This window comes from Ips typographus, linkage group LG5 (genome assembly GCF_016097725.1).
Source record: "Ips typographus isolate SLU linkage group LG5, UJ_Ityp_2.0, whole genome shotgun sequence".
NCBI lineage: Eukaryota > Metazoa > Arthropoda > Insecta > Coleoptera > Curculionidae > Ips > Ips typographus.
The window spans coordinates 9,334,295-9,353,191 of record NC_138426.1 but is presented as its reverse complement, the minus strand read 5'-3'; the positions used below and the strand labels follow the sequence as shown (position 1 = coordinate 9,353,191).

The following is an 18,897-nucleotide window of genomic DNA, read 5'->3' as shown; positions in this document are numbered from 1 at the left end:
GAAAGGCCGGGTACTTTAAGGGAGTGAGGGTTAATCAAATGGGAAATGGTAAGAAAAATAAACCAAGTATTTTGTTTAAACATTTTTTAAGGGTTGAAAATGGACCGTTGCTGGGGGTTTTTTTCACTAAATCGACTAAGGGTAGATACAGGAATAATATCCTGTCAAAAACTCAGAAAGGCCGGGTACTTTAAAGGAGTGAGGGTTAATTAAATGCGAGGTGGTGGAAAAAGTAGAAACATTTTACAATTTAAATTGTTTTTAAGGGTCGAAAATCGACCGTTACTGGATGTTTTTTTCGCTAAATCGACTTAGCAGTTCATTCAGACATTTTCAGTAATTGTAGGTTATGGTTGTTGACTCATTTGCCATATCAATCATTATTGTATTTGTAATACCACTTATAAGGGTATCTAGATCCTTTATTTAATTTTGTTAACTATGACAACACTGCAGACATTTCGTATTTCAAGAAAATTTGACTTCTTTATATCAAAGGAGCGCCGACAATGATTATGGATCGGCGCGTGCCGGTGGGGGACGCACTTCTTTTTATGGAGTGTAGGATTAAGATAATAAATTAGGCCAGTCAGCTTTTGTCTTCGCCTATTTTTATATTTTTTAACGGTCATTTTAACAAGTAAATATAATCTCTTCAAACAGAGAAATTACAGTCATGTAATTCTCTTTTGCCTTGGTGTTGGTAATTCTAATTTCTTGGATATTTTACAAAGCTTTTACTTTGCTTGGAAAATCGTTATTATTGCAACCAACTTTATAAAATTTGCCAGTTACTTTGGCACGGTTAAATACTTCACAGTTCATTCGCTTCTTGTACGTTGTTGTGCTAACTGGGAATTGCCTACTCGTTTCCCAAGTGTCCCAAGGGAGTTATTTCCAAATTGTTCATCTAAGAAAACTGTTTCTTATTCGCAATGTAAGTATGTTTGAGTAGAAATAAATTACAGTTTAGCATAAAGAAAGTTGAAAATATCACAAATTTGTAACTTATATCGGGTGTCCAGGAGAACACGGGGACATAACAGATTAACATTAAAAATCGTTTTTTTCTTGTGTCTGTTCAGTTGGGTAATTATTGTAAAACTTTTTAAATTGAAGTCGTAGAGCGTCTATAAAACTATTAAACTGAACTGGTCATGTTGAGGGTTGTGATCATAATTTTGATTTTTTATTAATTTTGGATTTTGTATGTACTTTCTACAAACTAATTGTAGTTTTATCATTCTTGAAAATTTTTTAAAAAGCTAAATAGACTGAAAACAATCAAGATGCCTGTTTCTTGTCGACGATAAAATTGCAAGATTGAAATTTAAACTAAAAGTTTTTAGTTTTCCAACTAAATCACCCTTACAGAGAAATAAAAATAACCATATTAACCTCTCTTGCTTTTTCTGGACACCCGGTATGTGGTTTTACACAAAACTCAAGATAGGTCGTTCTTATAGTGCGATGTTATTTTTTTTACAAAGTACCGAATTGTAAGCATTTGAATTTTTTAGGAATAGGATCAAGGAAGTCGAATTTCGACATTTTTGGGTTGCGTTCAATAGAGGAGAAATAAGTCCAGCGGCTGTACTTTCAGAGGTCGAGAGGGATTTATTTTCTTTTCACCCCGAGTATGCTCTGGTACACTGCGTGTCTGCCGACTTAAAAATGTCCAAGGGCATTGCACGAAAAATTAGGTAATTTTTGTGTTTGCTATCTCTTATTTTTATAGATACATTATTGCAGTTTTAGTACATTTTCGTGTAATTTACGGATGTGACCAGCAATTTTTATTTTGGTTTTTACTACAGGGTGAAATTGAAAAACTGTACTTATTTATAGACATTTACTTTAATAAAACTTGAAGTATTTTTTTATAATAAAAAAGGTGCGCACTACACACTATACGTTTTCTGTTTATGCTTACTAACAGTAACAGCTTTTTTGTGGTAGTATTGAGCGCTTTTTTTGGTTTGAGTAAAAGGACAAAATGTATCAGAGACAATATGAAAGGTGGGTTTATAAAATCAATAAAATAAAATAATTGTTGAAAGTTGCTGTTTGCTATGTCGTTGCGTTGCGTTTATAAAAAAAAAAAATAATATATAAATAAGAGATAAGATAAAATAAGATAAGCTTGCGAACTTATTTTAACTTCCTTTTTTGTTAACCTTAAACACTAATTTTGATTGGTTCTGTTTTGAATAAATTAAAATTTTAAATCGGGAAGTCCTTTAAAAGCAATTATTTAAAAACAAATTAGGATTAAAGCAATTTATTTGCTGGACTTAAATTATTACTTTGGAAATCACGCTAGAAGACATACAACTACCTGTACTTCTTTTAGGGATGGCATCAGCTGAGGTAATAATAAATATCTGGTAGTTTCTCTATAGTAATTTTTATTTTGTTCTGTAAACCCTTTTCAACCACAGCAGATCATTTATATTATTAAATTATTTTTATTTTATTGGTTTTATAAACCCACCTGAAGTCGAGTTGTTTTCGGCTGAATAAATACCTGAATGTTTTATGTTTTATTTTATATTTTTAGGTCAAAATTTGGGGTTGGTGGTTTTACCCATTGGCCTCAGCAGGGCAAAGTGGGCTATGCACTTCTGCAGTTTTCCAAGGGTTTCAAAATAATTCATTTGATCACAAAGCCCAAATATTTCCACAAACCTAAATATTTGTACTTATGGAGGGCATTGGTAAATTAACGGCAGTTGTGCATCTCACGAAATTTAAAAAAAATTGTTATGCCAAAAATAGCGTGTGGATTAGATAAAAAAAATTATAAAATCGTGAGATGCATGATTGCTTTCATTTTCTACCAGTGCCCTATGGAAATTATAATTTGTAAATTTTAGTTTTATTTTTACTGTTTTCAAGATTCCCATGCTTTACACATGAACTTGTTTCACACTATAATGTATTATTTATTTTTGTTTTTTGGGCTTCGCGTCAAAGGTTATCTATTGTTTTATTTTTACAACCATTCACTGCAACAATAGTCGAAACATTTATGTCAATTTAATTGACAAAAAATCTTTCTCAGAATTCAAAATTACTAAGTATCAGGTTGTTTATTTATTATAAGTTATTGTTTGCTGTGTTCTGCTGTTTTTTATTTTTCAGATTTCTTGAAGTTTTTCAGGTTCAAGACCGAACCTAAGTCAGTGGTCTTGTGTTGGGACGACTAGGTTAATGTTATTTTCTACTTAGTTAAAAATAGTGCAAAATTCCATTTTCCCAACAAACCTTTTTGATGCGGTGAGACGCAAAGCCCAAAAATCGAAAGTAAATGAATAACTCTCCTCAACCAACTTATAGAACATAGCTCCAACAATTTATTATGTTTATATTTCAATAATATACAGGGTGTCTTAGAAATAAGTACCGTAAATTTAGGGATAAACTGAGCTGGCCCAAATATGAAAAAAGTTAAAATATACGTGGATCCGAAAACTCTTCGTTTTCGAGATATAGAGAGTCAAACACTCTAAAAAATACAAAACTATAAACTTCTGCAAAACCATCATCATCAATTTAACTCAAACTTTGTGGGTAGTGAAGGTTGTTTATTTTCAATAATTTTATATATTTTTTAAATACATTTATTTATTTTATTCTATTTATTCTTTATTTATAATTACATGTATTTCTGAGATACCCTGTATTTTTATATTTTATTAGGAAAATAAGTGTGTTTGTGTCATTTCATACAAACTTTTATTGAACAATTAGTTGTATAAAATGATGAGTCAATAGAGCCCGTTTATGTGCCTGATTTTATGTACAATTGTAACTGGATTATATACATTTAAAAATAAAACAAAAACCTACGATGTTTTCAATTTGTCAATGACGTTGAGAATTACTTTATTTTACTAGTACTATTAGGTCTACTAGTTTTTATTAGGTTAAGTTAGGTATTATTGTAACTCGTATTGGGTGTTTCAACCACGGAGTATAGCACTCATAACAAAAATAATTGTAAAGTAGGCGTCGTGACATAAGATGACAATGTAATAGAAAAGTTTGACCCTTACACTTTGACTCTTGCCATATACGCCCCACAAAAAAGACGCCAACAATGACAATTATACCTTCACTAAAACTGATGTTTGAAAATAATAATTAATGTTATAAAGATTTGTGTAAAAGTATAAACCTGTTTTCGTTTTAATTATGTTACTTTATTTGCAAATATCAGAAATTGAAATGCTAGAAAGTCGCTCTTATATTCGCTAACAAAACCAATTCAACCACTTTGTCAGATATATTCAGAGCAACTAAACTAAGCCTAAAAACGTTAAAACAAAAGCATACCTACAAGACGTGAGGAAAAGAAATAAATAATACGATATGACTCTTATTCTTTCTAGACAATTTTTATATAGGCTTTGCCAATTTTTCGGCGGTTTCCAACTACTTCGGCTTCTTATACGTCGGCTTACATCAAAGAACACCGTCCTGGCCGTGTCTGGATCTAATGTAAACAGACATCACGCGTGAAAATAGAAAACGCTGAGCCTTGCAACAAGCTCCTGGTCAAAGAAGGCAATGTTGCCAATACGAACGTACTTAACCACCAACTGAATTATCTTTCAAAAATGTTTTTTTTTTACGATACATCCATAAAAAAATAAGAGTCGGGCTTTCCAAGGTCTTCCAAAAATGTGATAGCTACATGTATCCTACTTAGAGAAAAATCCTTACTATTTTCATCAGGGCTCATTTAATTCACCTTACGTCCCTTAAAAGGGTCGGTCTTAAAAGTCGGCCTTTCAAAGGTCTCTCCAGAATGTAATAGATATATGTACACTAAGTCCTTTTAGTGAAAAAAACCCCCAGCAACAGTCGATGTTCAACCCTTAAAAACTGTTTAAACAAAATACTTTGTTTATTTTTCTTAATATTTTCCATTTGATTAACCCTCACTCCCTTAAAGTACCCGGCCTTTCTGAGTTTTTGACAGGATAATATTCCTATATCTACCCTTAGTCGATTTAGTGAAAAAAACCCCCAGCAACGGTCCATTTTCAACCCTTAAAAACAATTTAAATTGTAAAATGTTTCTACTTTTCCCACCACCTCGCATTTAATTAACCCTCACTCCCTTAAAGTACCCGGCCTTTCTGAGTTTTTGACAGGATATTATTCCTGTATCTACCCTTAGTCGATTTAGTGAAAAAAACCCCCAGCAACGGTCCATTTTCAACCCTTAAAAAATGTTTAAACAAAATACTTGGTTTATTTTTCTTACCATTTCCCATTTGATTAACCCTCACTCCCTTAAAGTACCCGGCCTTTCTGAGTTTTTGACAGGATATTATTCCTATATCTACTCTTAGTCGATTTAGTGAAAAAAACCCCCAGCAACGGTCCATTTTCAACCCTTAAAAACAATTTAAATTGTAAAATGTTTCTACTTTTTCCACCACCTCGCATTTAATTAACCCGCAATCCCTTAAAGTACCCGGCCTTTCTGAGTTTTTGACAGGATATTATTCCTATATCTACCCTTAGTCGATTTAGTGAAAAAAACCCCCAGCAACGGTCCATTTTCAACCCTTAAAAACAATTTAAATTGTAAAATGTTTCTACTTTTTCCACCACCTCGCATTTAATTAACCCTCAATCCCTTAAAGTACCCGGCCTTTCTGAGTTTTTGACAGGATATTATTCCTATATCTACCCTTAGTCGATTTAGTGAAAAAAACCCCCAGCAACGGTCCATTTTCAACCCTTAAAAACAATTTAAATTGTAAAATGTTTCTACTTTTTCCACCACCTCGCATTTAATTAACCCTCAATCCCTTAAAGTACCCGGCCTTTCTGAGTTTTTGACAGGATATTATTCCTATATCTACCCTTAGTCGATTTAGTGAAAAAAACCCCCAGCAACGGTCCATTTTCAACCCTTAAAAACAATTTAAATTGTAAAATGTTTCTACTTTTTCCACCACCTCGCATTTAATTAACCCTCACTTCCTTAAAGTACCCGGCCTTTCTGAGTTTTTGACAGGATAATATTCCTATATCTACCCTTAGTCGATTTAGTGAAAAAAACCCCCAGCAACGGTCGATGTTCAACCCTTAAAAAATGTTTAAACAAAATACTTGGTTTATTTTTCTTAATATTTCCCATTTGATTAACCCTCACTCCCTTAAAGTACCCGGCCTTTCTGAGTTTTTGACAGAATAATATTCCTATATCTACCCTTAGTCGATTTTGTTAAAAAAACCCCCAGCAACGGTCCATTTTCAACCCTTAAAAACAATTTAAATTGTAAAATGTTTCTACTTTTTCCACCACCTCGCATTTAATTAACCCTCAATCCCTTAAAGTACCCGGCCTTTCTGAGTTTTTGACAGGATATTATTCCTATATCTACCCTTAGTCGATTTAGTGAAAAAAACCCCCAGCAACGGTCCATTTTCAACCCTTAAAAACAATTTAAATTGTAAAATGTTTCTACTTTTTCCACCACCTCGCATTTAATTAACCCTCAATCCCTTAAAGTACCCGGCCTTTCTGAGTTTTTGACAGGATATTATTCCTATATCTACCCTTAGTCGATTTAGTGAAAAAAACCCCCAGCAACGGTCCATTTTCAACCCTTAAAAACAATTTAAATTGTAAAATGTTTCTACTTTTTCCACCACCTCGCATTTAATTAACCCTCAATCCCTTAAAGTACCCGGCCTTTCTGAGTTTTTGACAGGATATTATTCCTATATCTACCCTTAGTCGATTTAGTGAAAAAAACCCCCAGCAACGGTCCATTTTCAACCCTTAAAAACAATTTAAATTGTAAAATGTTTCTACTTTTTCCACCACCTCGCATTTAATTAACCCTCAATCCCTTAAAGTACCCGGCCTTTCTGAGTTTTTGACAGGATATTATTCCTATATCTACCCTTAGTCGATTTAGTGAAAAAAAACCCCAGCAACGGTCCATTTTCAACCCTTAAAAACAATTTAAATTGTAAAATGTTTCTACTTTTTCCACCACCTCGCATTTAATTAACCCTCAATCCCTTAAAGTACCCGGCCTTTCTGAGTTTTTGACAGGATATTATTCCTATATCTACCCTTAGTCGATTTAGTGAAAAAAACCCCCAGCAACGGTCCATTTTCAACCCTTAAAAACAATTTAAATTGTAAAATGTTTCTACTTTTTCCACCACCTTGCATTTAATTAACCCTCACTTCCTTAAAGTACCCGGCCTTTCTGAGTTTTTGACAGGATAATATTCCTATATCTACCCTTAGTCGATTTAGTGAAAAAAACCCCCAGCAACGGTCGATGTTCAACCCTTAAAAAATGTTTAAACAAAATACTTGGTTTATTTTTCTTACGATTTCCCATTTCATTAACACTTAATCCTAGAATGATGCACAATAATTACTTAGTAATTACTATAATACATTTTTAATTATTTAACTGTATTTTATATTTCTACAGTAGTTATAGCAAGAGCAGGCTAGACGGGAGAACAAACGGTAGAAAGCGTAAAGTGAATACGCGCGACCACTGGTGGAAAAACGAACTGCCGATTTCGTTGCCGAGAATCGTTGCTAACATGTCTCCGGTAACAAAAACATCATAAGATTCGAATTGTTTGTGTTTGTTTTTTTTTTAAGATAGAAGTGATGTTTGATTGTTTCAGTCTGTTAAGGTGACTAGTTACATAATATAAACCATATTTTATTTCTTAGAATTCTTTTATTTATAGTAATTTTTAGTGATGGGTAATTTACCAGTAAAGTAACTATTTTACTTTACCATGAAAATTTGACCGGTAAATTACCTGTAAATTACGAATACTGTGTTTCTCGAAGTTCAACTTTTGACACCGCTTTTCTTCCTGACTGTACCAAATTTTTTATTGCTTTTTTCAGGTTATTGGATAGGAAATTAAATGAGGATTCCAAAAATGTGTTTAAAACATAGTGATTTTCTCACTCTAAGTGGGTTTTTCAGGCGATTTGGTCCCTAACTGTCCTTTCAAACCGTCTTTCTGACTGTTGATACTTTGACACCACTTTTCTCCAAGACTTTACTTGCCTTTGTAGTGTTTTTTATGTCAGTTGATAGCAAATTTAATGAGGATTCCAAAAATGTGCTTAAAAAGATGATTCGGTTACTCCAAGTGGGTTTTACAGGCGATTTTGTCCCTGACTGTTTAGTATTCAATTTTCAGATTTCAATGATCTGTAAATTTGTTGCATTAAACTAGTTTTCTTAAATAACTCAAAAACGGTAATAGTTACAAAAAAATTGAAGGAAATCAAAAATGTTCCTAATCAACTCCTTAACCCAACACCGTAAATTTACAGGACCGTTTTTGCTTCCAGTATACAGGGTGTGCATGAAAAGTATGGTGATTGACTTTTCTTGGTCACTCTGCAGGCAAATTTTCAGATAGAATTTTTTGCTTAACACCACTAGAAAGAGGAGCTCAAGACGGTTAATTTGAGTGGTTCAACCTCCCCGAACTCGCAAAAATAACCGAGTTACAGGGTGTTCAAATCTCAAATCACAACTTCAACTGATTTAAAAAAATTGTTGCATTAAACCAGTTTTTCCTAAAAAACTCGAAAACGGTAAAAGTTACAAAAAAATGGCAGAAAACCACAAATGTTCCTAATCAACTCCTTAACCCAACACCGTAAATTTACAGGACCGTTTTTGCTTCCAGTATACAGGGTGTGCATGAAAAGTATGGTGATTGACTGTTCTTGGTCACCCTGCACGCAAATTTTCAGATAGAATTTTTTGCTTAACACCACTAGAAAGAGGAGCTCAAGACGGTTAATTTGAGTAGTTTTACTTCCCTGAACTCCCAAAAACAACCGAGTTACAGGGTGTTCAAAATTCAACCACAACTTCAACTGATTTAAAAATTTGTTGCAATAAACTAGTTTTTCCTAAAAAATTCGAAAACGGTAAAAGTTACAAAAAAATGGCAGAAAACCACAAATGTTCCTAATCAACTCCTTAACCCAATATCGTAAATTTACAGGACTGTTTTTGCTTCCAGTATACAGGGTGTGCATGAAAAGTATGGTGATTGACTGTTCTTGGTCACCCTGCACGCAAATTTTCAGATAGAATTTTTTGCTTAACACCACTAGAAAGAGGAGCTCAAGACGGTTAATTTGAGTGGTACAACCTCCTCGAACTCGCAAAAACAAAAACAACCGAGTTACAGGGTGTTCAAATTTCAAATCACAACTTCAACTGATTTAAAAATTTGTTGCATTAAACTAGTTTTTGCTAAATACCCCAGAAACGGTAAAAGTTTCGAAAAATTTAATAGAGAGCAAAATTGTTCGTAAAGAACTGCTAAATTAATCCCTGGAAGTTTTACAGTTTGTTAGTGTCGCTACTATACAGGGGGTGCGTGAAAAGTACAGTGATTCAGATTTATTACTTTTCAAATTAAAGAATGTCTTAATCTTTCAAGTAAATTTTAATTATACCCATTAATTTCCTGGTAAATTGATAAATTTTCCTGTCGCACTGAATTTTACTTTACCTTACCGGTCACGGTAAATTTACGCCCATTACTAGTAATTTTATTGTGCAGTATTTACGTAAATGTTTTCACAAACTACACAATGTGTTGAGTTCTGTGAAGACGACAATTCTTCTAAAATCAGTATATTTGAATACGAAATAATGCAATAAACTAGCTCTTTAAGAGACAATAATCAGAAAGAGGTGCTCTATAATTGCATCTTAGAGGGTTCGCACTTAGACCATGATTAAAGTTATTCCTGGTTACGTAGAACGTAATTGAAACGAGAATTTATTAAAATACCAATTGATTAACCTAGAATCAGATTAATTGTTACTGTGCCTGTTAAGTTAACCGCAAACCTTCCATTACCAAATGAATTATCAAGCAAGTTGCACCAATGCAGGTATTATACAAGTAAAACAATGTTGAATGGAATTTTCAGTCCATTTCCTGCTGGATTTTATCAAACAAAACCATACTCAAAGACAGTAACACATCAAAGACATCTCGGCTGTCACCCTCGCAGCTTAAACAACAAACGATAGAGCATCGAGACTAGTGCAAACCCGGATCAGTTCAGAGTTGCTCGAAACTGCCCCGTTTGCTCCCGTAATTGAATTGTTGTGCAAGACTTTGACGGCTCTTTGTTCGTCGTGCGATTAAACGTATTAGCTCGAACGCTGTATAATTTGCAATTTGACGGCCTGACGAGCCCACTCCATATCGAAGTGCACCGTAATAAAATGGTCTCAACCGAGTTTATCTTACTTGCCAACGCTGAAAAATTTCGCTCGACGACCTAAACTAGCGTTGACATAATCATTTAGCGTGACACAAGAATCTGAATTGTTAAACACATTCTAATAGTCAGCGCTTCTAAGAAAGGTAACATGCCTGCCCACACGGTCGTCTCAATTATGTCGAGACCCCATGTAGCTTAAACCAGTGGCCACCAATTGTGCTTTACATTTGTTGACCTCCTGTTGCAACACATCTTGATTTCTACCTGAACTGGCTTTACCTTGGTCTGTTTGCAGGTAGATGTTAGACCCGTATTTCTCCTCACGTCAATTAACACACTTCTTAATACATTAATCGTCCCCATGGTATAGTACTAAATTCTCTTGACCTGGAGCTACTAAAATGTAATATCTCAATATTTGCTTTTGTCATATTGAGAGAAAAAATATATATATACAGGGTGGTCCAGTTTTAAATGTCAATAATGTCTACAGTAAAAAGTAATTTGTAATATTATATTATGTCATTTTCCTGAAAAATGCTTTCTAAGAAAAATACAGTCCTTCAAGTTTTTTGTCATAACTGTCAAACCGTTGTAGCAATTTTGATCAAATTTAGAACAAGCAATTATGAAATTAATACTTATTATGAATGACGTTTGCCAAAATTTTCCAGTAGCGTGAATACAGGAAGATGGATTGATATTTTTCAAAAACTTCAGTTTTTTTTTTACTTTACTTGTCCAATTTGACAAAATAAGTACTTCTTATAAAATTCTGATTTGAAGCTTCGTTTAAGAGACAATTGAGTTATTACGTTCAAAGACCCTCTATCAACCCAACTTAACTTAAAAACAGTGAAAATTTACTTAATAAGCTTAAAACATGTCTTTTTAGCCAGTTTTCATAGTTTCCAGACAAATTGAAAGACTTTAGTGTTGAAAATTGACTTAAAAGGCTTAAAAATTGTCTTTTGACCAGTTTTCACAAATTGAAAGATTTCAGCCTTGGCAATTAACTTGGAAACTGCGAAAATTGACTTGAAAGGCTTAAAAACTGTCTTTGTAGTCAGTCGTTATAGTTTTCAGATAAGTGGAAAAACTTTAGTCGTAAAAATTAGGTTGTAGTCATGAAAAACTACTTTATCTACAATTTTTTACTACAAATTCACACATTTCAACCTTGAAAATGGACTTGGACACCAAAAAGTAACTCTAAACCAATGAAAAGTGACATCAAAAGCTTAAAATTTCCATTTGAAGTAAGTTTTCATAGATTGAAAATACATTTCAATATTTTAGTCTTGAAAATAGTCTTAAATACAGGATATTGACATTAGATTCATAAAAATTGACTTGAAGACTTTGATTTTCTGGACTATTTTTAGGGCTTTAAAATTGCTTTCAGCTAGGAAAATCGAGTTTTAGGGTTTCCTTCACCAAGTTTTTGACATAGCAGACTTAAAAAAACTATTTCTACATTTTCGATAGGCTTAAACATTCCATTTCACGCTTTGTCAGTATTAAATTGACTTCTAGACGCTTCACTTTGCTTTAAGACTAAAAAATCGAATTTTAAACAATTTTTTTTAGTAAAAATTAAGTTAGACTCTTCATTGATGAAAGTAAACAATTTTGGCATTAAATGCTACGATATTAGTCTTAAAAACTAATTTTTAGAATTAAATTAATCCAAAAATTCGGACTGTTACCAGTGCTTAATTGAATAAAAAGAAGTCCAAAAATCCTGTTTTTTGACTATTTTCAGTGTCAAAAGTTAACTCGTAAACCTCACAGATGACCAAATTTGAATCCTTTTGAACCATTTTAAAGTAAAAAATACAACAACCCAAGTAGACATTTTTGTCAATTTTGAATAATATCCAGTGAGAGTAGAAAATAAAGACTATCCCCCTATATCGACGCATTTAAACCATTTTGAAGGTCTGTGTCTTCCTTAGGATGTCAACTTATTTTTTGATTGGCTATCGATTGGTGAATTATTGACATTTAAAACTGGACCACCCTGTATATAAACAATCTTTATTTCCGAGGAAAAAGGCTATCGACCTACCGGTCTTTCTGCCAATGTTACAGAAACAAAGCTTAATGTATCTACATAAATATTTGTTAAAAAAAAAAAAATAATGTTTTACAGAGAAAAGGTTAAAATTAATAGTTTTTTTTTTAAGTAAAATGTTCCAACAGAGTATATTGAGTAAAGGCGTAGCGAGATTGTCTATTTGGTCTTGTGAGGGAGATGGGGTTTATAATTGTCCAGTTGTGGGGATTGCCTTTCCATTTTGCCTCTAGTTTCGTTAATCGTTCTGTTATTTTTGTCCGTTCGTAGAGTAATTCGTTGGTTGGGTTATGTAACGGGTTTTGAGGATGTCTAATCTTGGTTACTAGTCTAAGTGCAATTTGTTCTGTAGTTTGTATGTGTTTTTTTGTTTTGCTGGTCGCATTAACTCTTAGTATGTGTCCGTAGTCGAGTAGAGGTCTGCAAATAGATTTGTATATTTTAGTTGCAGTTTTTGTGCTTATACCTCTGTTCTTGTACGTCAGGGCTCTGAAATGTTTAGTTCGTTTAAAAATTTCAGTTCTCACATGTTTTGTAAATTTGAGTTTTTGGTCAAGTGTTATCCCTAAGTATTTTATTTCTGCGCTTGGTGTAGTTACATTACCGTCTGTTGTTATCGTAGGAGAGTTGTCTTTTATTTTGTGATTTGGTAAGAGTAGTTGGTTTTTCGTGGGGTTTGGTGTTAATCTCCATTTGTAGAACCATGTCGTCGTGTGGTCTGTTAATGTCTGAAGCTCCTCTACAGCTTTTGCCGTAGTTTTGGCATGAACTATGAGTGCTGTATCGTCAGCATATTGTAGAATGTAGTCATGTTTGCTTATGTAGTTTTTGTCAAGTAGATTGTGGTTGTATATGTCATGACAGTAGATATTGTAGAGGAAGGGTGATAAAGGCGATCCTTGTGGTAGTCCTTGTTGAGGAATAAAAGAAAAGGAAAGGGTGTTGTCTATACGTATTTCTAATTGTCTGTTTTCCAGTAAGTTTCTAATAATGTGGATTAGGTATTTTGGAGTATTCAGTTTGTCAAAAAAATATAATTTACCATTTGTCGTTCTGGTATTTTCTCAAATACAAAACTAAAAATTCTTCAGTTTTATTACAGAATTTCTGCTGATGAGATCTCCAGAATCTGATACCTAAAATGACGTGAAAAAAATACTTTAAAAAAAATGTAGTTTAGAGAACTCGATAACGTGTTTTTCGTATAGGAAAAGAAGTATAGTAGTTCTAAACTTTTAAATAACATAGAATAGAATTTTAGAAGATTTCTTGGTCTGCTCCCAAGTTTTGTCAGCTTATAAGCATCAATTTACATCGGTTTGATCTTGCTTATCATTCATCGCGAAATTAGCAATTAAGTCTATATCTTCATCATGAGAAAATGCAAAAAATTATTCTAATGCTAATATTTCCGAAAGTGGTAATATGCACCAGAATATATATTTTAATTAATTTTTTTAATTATTTTGAGATCATTTCCAAATAAATTATTCTGAAGGCCTCTTGCGACTCTAAGAAGTTTCTGAAAAACTTAGTACAATGGTAGAGCTGTCTGTTTTGGATATTCTATAAATTTCTAGTCTTATTAGTCATTTAATCTAATATCATGAAACTTCAAAAACAAATTAGAATACAAAACAAAAAGCGCTAGACATTAGTAATAACTCTCGATATTTCAGTTGAAGGACTGATTTTATTGATAGGTAATTGTAGTAAAAACAATTTTTAGTCAAAACAAACTTTTTCTAGGCACCACTTTTGGAAACTTTCTGGAAAGACTCAGCAATATTAAAAACTATATAAATGCATTATTTTACTAACAATTCATTATTATCATAGAAAATGATGAAGGTTGCAGTGTTTTTGACTACTTTTTGCATTTTAGCAACATATGGGGAATCCGTGTTGCAAAATAGCCTTTTTCTCACCGAACATGAAGATTATGTGATTTCCAATGTTGAGGTAAGACTTTAATGCCATTTCATTTTATCAAATAATTGTTTTAATTGTAAACTGTTAAGCTGACTTACCTGCAAGCTTATGCTACGTGTAAAAGTTACGGTTACACCTTAGCAACGGAACGTTCTGCAGAAGAGACTGCTGCATTAAATGCTGCTATAACTGCTGCTGGAGTTCCATCACATTGTAAGTTTATACACTTAAAATTTAAATTTGTTCACTATAAATTGTCTTGCTTGCAGGTCATTTTATCGGAGGGTTCAAAAAGACTGATAAAGTTTTCCAATCAGAATGGATATGGCTAGAAACTGGGGATGCAATTGATTACTCAAATTGGTACGATAACCAGGAACATACTTATAGTTGTTTGGTGAAACTAGATTTACCCACCTTCAACTTAACTTGGCTTTCTACAGATTGTACAGCATCTCCTCAACACTTTATTTGCCAGAAAAATGTTAACTAAATGCTGTAGTATTTGAAAGTTACTTAAATTAATAAAGACAGTTCTAATACTGAAGGAGAATCATTTAGGTTACAAAATTAAGTTTGGTTGCAAATTCTCACATAGTGTCTCTATCATACTATTTCCACACTTCATGTATCAGCATCATATCTCTATATCAAACCTTCTAGACTGAAGAAATTTAAAATGGAAGGTGAGTCAAAGTTAAACATTGAAAAAAGTATCTGAAATGTCATGCCAAAATAATTGGAAACTTTTAGAGATTTAGTAGAAGTACCAGAGGTAGGAAAAATATAAGGTGTTTCTAGGGTTCTAATATGTATAATCAGTTATAACCTTCTGGATGGTTGAAAAAACAAGCTGATGGGAATTGTCAAGTTTCAAATATCAAAACATGAAAAATTCCTTGTTGATCAAGTATTCAAGTCAACAAAATGTGAAATTTGCCTATTTGGTCAAAATTTCAAATGTGTAGTGTAAATTTTCTAAATCAAGTCACAATCATCTTCAGTCTATTTTATTCTTAATTACGATTTTGTTGTGTCAAACTGATTTCAAAGCACACAACAAAATTCCTGTATTCAAATTGCAATTGCAACTTCCTGTATTCTGATTTTTTTTATCAAACACAAACTACGAACCGTTCTGCAATTTTTAACATTTCAGCTTCATGCTTCCATTTCTGTATTTCTTTAACTTCTCCTCTGATTATTTTAAGAAATTCTGTAGTCTTTCAGTAGTAATTAGAGGCATCTGGCAAATTCTTAAATGAATCTAAAAACCTTAGAAGGACACTTCTAAGCAGAAGAATCTGGCAATTTTTGAGAATATTTTAGTATTAATTTAGAGAACTCTGGCATTTCCAAATAAATTATTCTGAAGGTCTCTTTCGACTCTAAGAAGTTTCTGAAAAACTTAGTACAATTGTAGAGGTGTCTGGTAATCATTTGAGGCTTTTCAGTAGTATCTAAAGGCCCTTTGGCGTTTAAAAATAGTTTTAGAGGCCTCTGACAACTCTAAAATAGTATTTTAAAGGCTCTTGCCATTGTCAATATAGTTCTAGAGGCCTCTAGCAAATTAAATCAAATCATGTAAGGTTTAGGACCTTTTTAGAGACATTTCCAATTAAAATTCTAAAAAAACAATCTTTCAGACACTTGCAGAGGCTTCTGGCAATTTTGAAGGAATGTTCAGTAGTATTAAGAATTTCCTGGAACTTCTACAGCGTTTCTGAAGGCCCCTGGTATAGTGTTTTAATCTAAATCCACTTTTTGGCATTCTTGCCAGTTCTTGCGGCTTTGACGTCATACTAATTTTGTCTGGTTTTCAGTATACTCATCTATACTCAGCATACTGTGCTTTATACTATAGAATAACAATATTTACACAATCAGCTAATTTTAAAAGTATATAAAAAACTTTTATTACTTTTATAAAGAAATTCCATATTTAATCATTTTTCAAAATTATTTTATATTGAAATAAGTTAGACCAATTCGTTGAGTTTTTTTAAATGTAATTCTTATCTACCTGTTTGCCAGTAAAATTGTGTGTCACTTAACGTACATTAATACTGAGAATATGGGTGTAATATTTCACAGAAAATGCCACTAAATCAATATTGAATAACGTTTCCAATATGTGTTTGGTGATGTATATGCTTAGTGAACACACCTGGAAATAAAACATATCAGAATACAGGAAGTTGCTAGAATTTTGTTGTGTGCTTTGAAATCAGTTTGACGCAACCAAATCGACTGAAGAAGAACCCATAATGGGAACAACAAACTTGATATTTAGATTGAGAAAATTTACTTTAAGTTTTGACCAAATAGGCAATTTTTACATTTTGTTCTTTCAAGATGGAGAGTTGACTTGAAAACTTCATGTTTTGACATTTGAAACTTGACAATTGACATTTGCTTGTTTTTTCAACCACCCAGAGGGTTATAACTGACTATGCATATTAAAACTCTAAAAGCACTTTGTACCGTTCCTATCTCTTGTACTTCTACTAAATCTCTAAAAGTTTTCAATTATTTTTACATGACATTTCAGTAACTTTTTAAATTTCTACAGTCTCGAAGGTTTGATATAGAGATAGAATAACTCTAGAAGTCTCATTTTTTTCTAAAATCTCTCTCAGTACTATTGTCAGTGTAGTATATTATTTGTTATGCAAAAGCAACAACAAACGGTACTCTACAGTGAACTGTGTGACTTCAGTTAGAAATTGCTGATACATGAATTGTGGAAATAGTATGATAGAGACACTGTGTGAGAATTTGCATCCAAACTTAATTTTGTATTAGAACTGTATTTATTAATTTCAGCAACTTTCAAACACTACAGCATTTAGTTAACAATTTTCTGGCAAATAAAGTATTGAGGAGTTGATGAACAATCTGTAGAAAGCCAACTCAAGTTGTAGCTGGGTAGATCTAGTTTCACCAAACAACTATAAGTATGGTCCTGGTTATTGTACCAATTTGAGTAATCAATTGCATCCCCAGTTTCTAGCCATATCCATTCTGATTGGAAAACTCCATCAGTCTTTTTGACCCCTCCGATAAAATGAGCTGCAAGCAAGAAAATTTATAGTGAACAAATTTAAATTTTAAGTGTATAAACTTACAATGTGATGTCACTCCAGCAGCAGTTATAGCAGCATTTAATGCAGCAGTCTCTTCTGCAGAACGTTCCATTGCTAGGGTGTAACCGTAACTTTTACACGTAGCATAAGCATCCAGGTAAGTCAGCTTAACAGTTTACAATTAAAACAATTATTTGATAAAATCAATTGGCATTAAAGTCTTACCTCAACATTGGAAATCACATAATGTTCATGTTCGGCGAGAAAGAGGCTATTTTGCAACACGGATTCCCCATATGTTGCTAAAATGCAAAAAGTAATCAAAAACACTGCAACCTTCATCATTTTCTATGATAATAATGAATTGTTAGTATAAGAAAGCATTTATATAGTTTTTAATATTGCTGAGTGTTTCCAGAAAGTTTCCAAAAGTGGTTGTGTTTTTACTACAGTTATCTGCCCTATCATTAAAATCAGTCCTTCAACTGAAATATCAAGAGTTATTATTAATGTCTAGCGTTTTTTGTTGTTGTATTCTAACTTGTTTTATTATCAAGTTCATCAAGATCAAATGACTAATAAGACAATAAAAACTTGAAATTTATTGAATACCCAAAACGAGCTTCACAAATTAGTTCTGTAAGAACTGTTAGTACCATATTTTAACAACTTTGAATTTTATGTAGATCAAATCAAATTTCGAAAGTTGTTTCTATGCTGACAGAACTTTTTTTTAAAAAGCAATCAATCAGTGTACAAAGTTGATTAAAGGCTTGCGTGCCGGACAAAATGTTAACGCACAATGAAACCCAAAAGGTCCCCTACTTCCGCTATTTTTGTAATGTAAATTTTCTAAATCAAACTTCAAATTTGTTGTTCCCATTATTGTTATTGTCATTCTGGATTCTTCTTCAGTCTATTTTATTCTTAATTACGATTTTGTTGTGTCAAACTGATTTCAAAGCACACATGCTTCCATTTCTGTATTTCTTTAACTTCTCCTTTGATTATTTTAAGAAATTCTGTATTCTTTCAGTAGTAATTAGAGGCATCTGGCAAATTCTTAAATGAATCTAAAAACCTTAGAAGGACACTTGCAGAAGAATTTGGCAAATTTTTGAGAATATTTTAGTATTAATTTAGAGAACTCTGGCATTTCCAAATAAATTATTCTAAAGGTCTCTTTCGACTCTAAGAGGTTTCTGAAAAACTTAGTACAATTGTAGAGGTGTCTGGTAATCATTTGAGGCTTTTTAGGCCCTTTGGCGTTTAAAAATAGTTTTAGAGGCCTCTGACAACTCTAAAATAGTATTTTAAAGGCTCTTGCCATTGTCAATATAGTTCTATAGGCCTCTAGAAAATTAAATCAAATCATGTAAGGTTTAGGACCTTTTTAGAGGCATTTGGCCTCTTTTTTAGGTCCAAGCTAGCATTTCCAAAGGGCTCTGGTAATCAAAACAAAAATTTTCAGACATTTGCAGAGGCTTCTGGCAATTTTGAAGGAATGTTCAGTAGTA

General features: G+C 32.7%; 2 protein-coding genes and 1 long non-coding RNA gene across 3 annotated transcripts; 2 read left to right on the top strand and 1 right to left on the bottom strand.

Moving 5' to 3' along the window:
- Nucleotides 1-206: 206 nt before the first annotated feature.
- On the top strand, nt 207-4,175 carry LOC145729267 (uncharacterized). The gene is made up of 3 exons (XR_014178323.1): nt 207-937; nt 1,521-1,703; nt 2,561-4,175. It is a non-coding gene; the product is annotated as an uncharacterized LOC145729267 (long non-coding RNA).
- A 9,988-nt stretch (nt 4,176-14,163) lies between these two features.
- On the top strand, nt 14,164-14,841 carry LOC145729271 (uncharacterized). The gene is made up of 3 exons (XM_081979954.1): nt 14,164-14,324; nt 14,384-14,507; nt 14,564-14,841. Exons 1-3 carry the CDS (start codon nt 14,205-14,207, stop codon nt 14,785-14,787), a joined length of 468 nt encoding a protein of 155 aa, XP_081836080.1. The 5' UTR covers nt 14,164-14,204; the 3' UTR covers nt 14,788-14,841.
- Nucleotides 14,842-17,088: 2,247 nt separating this feature from the next.
- LOC145729074 (C-type lectin mosGCTL-1-like) lies at nt 17,089-17,749 on the bottom strand. Its single transcript, XM_081979686.1, has 3 exons — nt 17,606-17,749; nt 17,423-17,546; nt 17,089-17,366 (listed from the first exon to the last, which is right to left on the bottom strand). Exons 1-3 carry the CDS (start codon nt 17,723-17,725, stop codon nt 17,143-17,145), a joined length of 468 nt encoding a protein of 155 aa, XP_081835812.1. The 5' UTR covers nt 17,726-17,749; the 3' UTR covers nt 17,089-17,142.
- Nucleotides 17,750-18,897: the final 1,148 nt, after the last annotated feature.

What these genes read in the sequence shown, in the direction of transcription:
- LOC145729271 (XM_081979954.1), top strand. Translation starts at nt 14,205, where the DNA reads ATGATGAAGGTTGCAGTGTTTTTGACTACTTTTTGCATTTTAGCAACA. An exon ending in ATGTGATTTCCAATGTTGAG is followed by an intron (nt 14,325 to 14,383) that starts GTAAGACTTTAA and finishes TAAACTGTTAAG; the next exon opens with CTGACTTACCTGCAAGCTTA. An exon ending in TGCTGGAGTTCCATCACATT is followed by an intron (nt 14,508 to 14,563) that starts GTAAGTTTATAC and finishes TCTTGCTTGCAG; the next exon opens with GTCATTTTATCGGAGGGTTC.
- LOC145729074 (XM_081979686.1), bottom strand. Translation starts at nt 17,725, where the DNA reads ATGATGAAGGTTGCAGTGTTTTTGATTACTTTTTGCATTTTAGCAACA. An exon ending in ATGTGATTTCCAATGTTGAG is followed by an intron (nt 17,547 to 17,605) that starts GTAAGACTTTAA and finishes TAAACTGTTAAG; the next exon opens with CTGACTTACCTGGATGCTTA. An exon ending in TGCTGGAGTGACATCACATT is followed by an intron (nt 17,367 to 17,422) that starts GTAAGTTTATAC and finishes TCTTGCTTGCAG; the next exon opens with CTCATTTTATCGGAGGGGTC.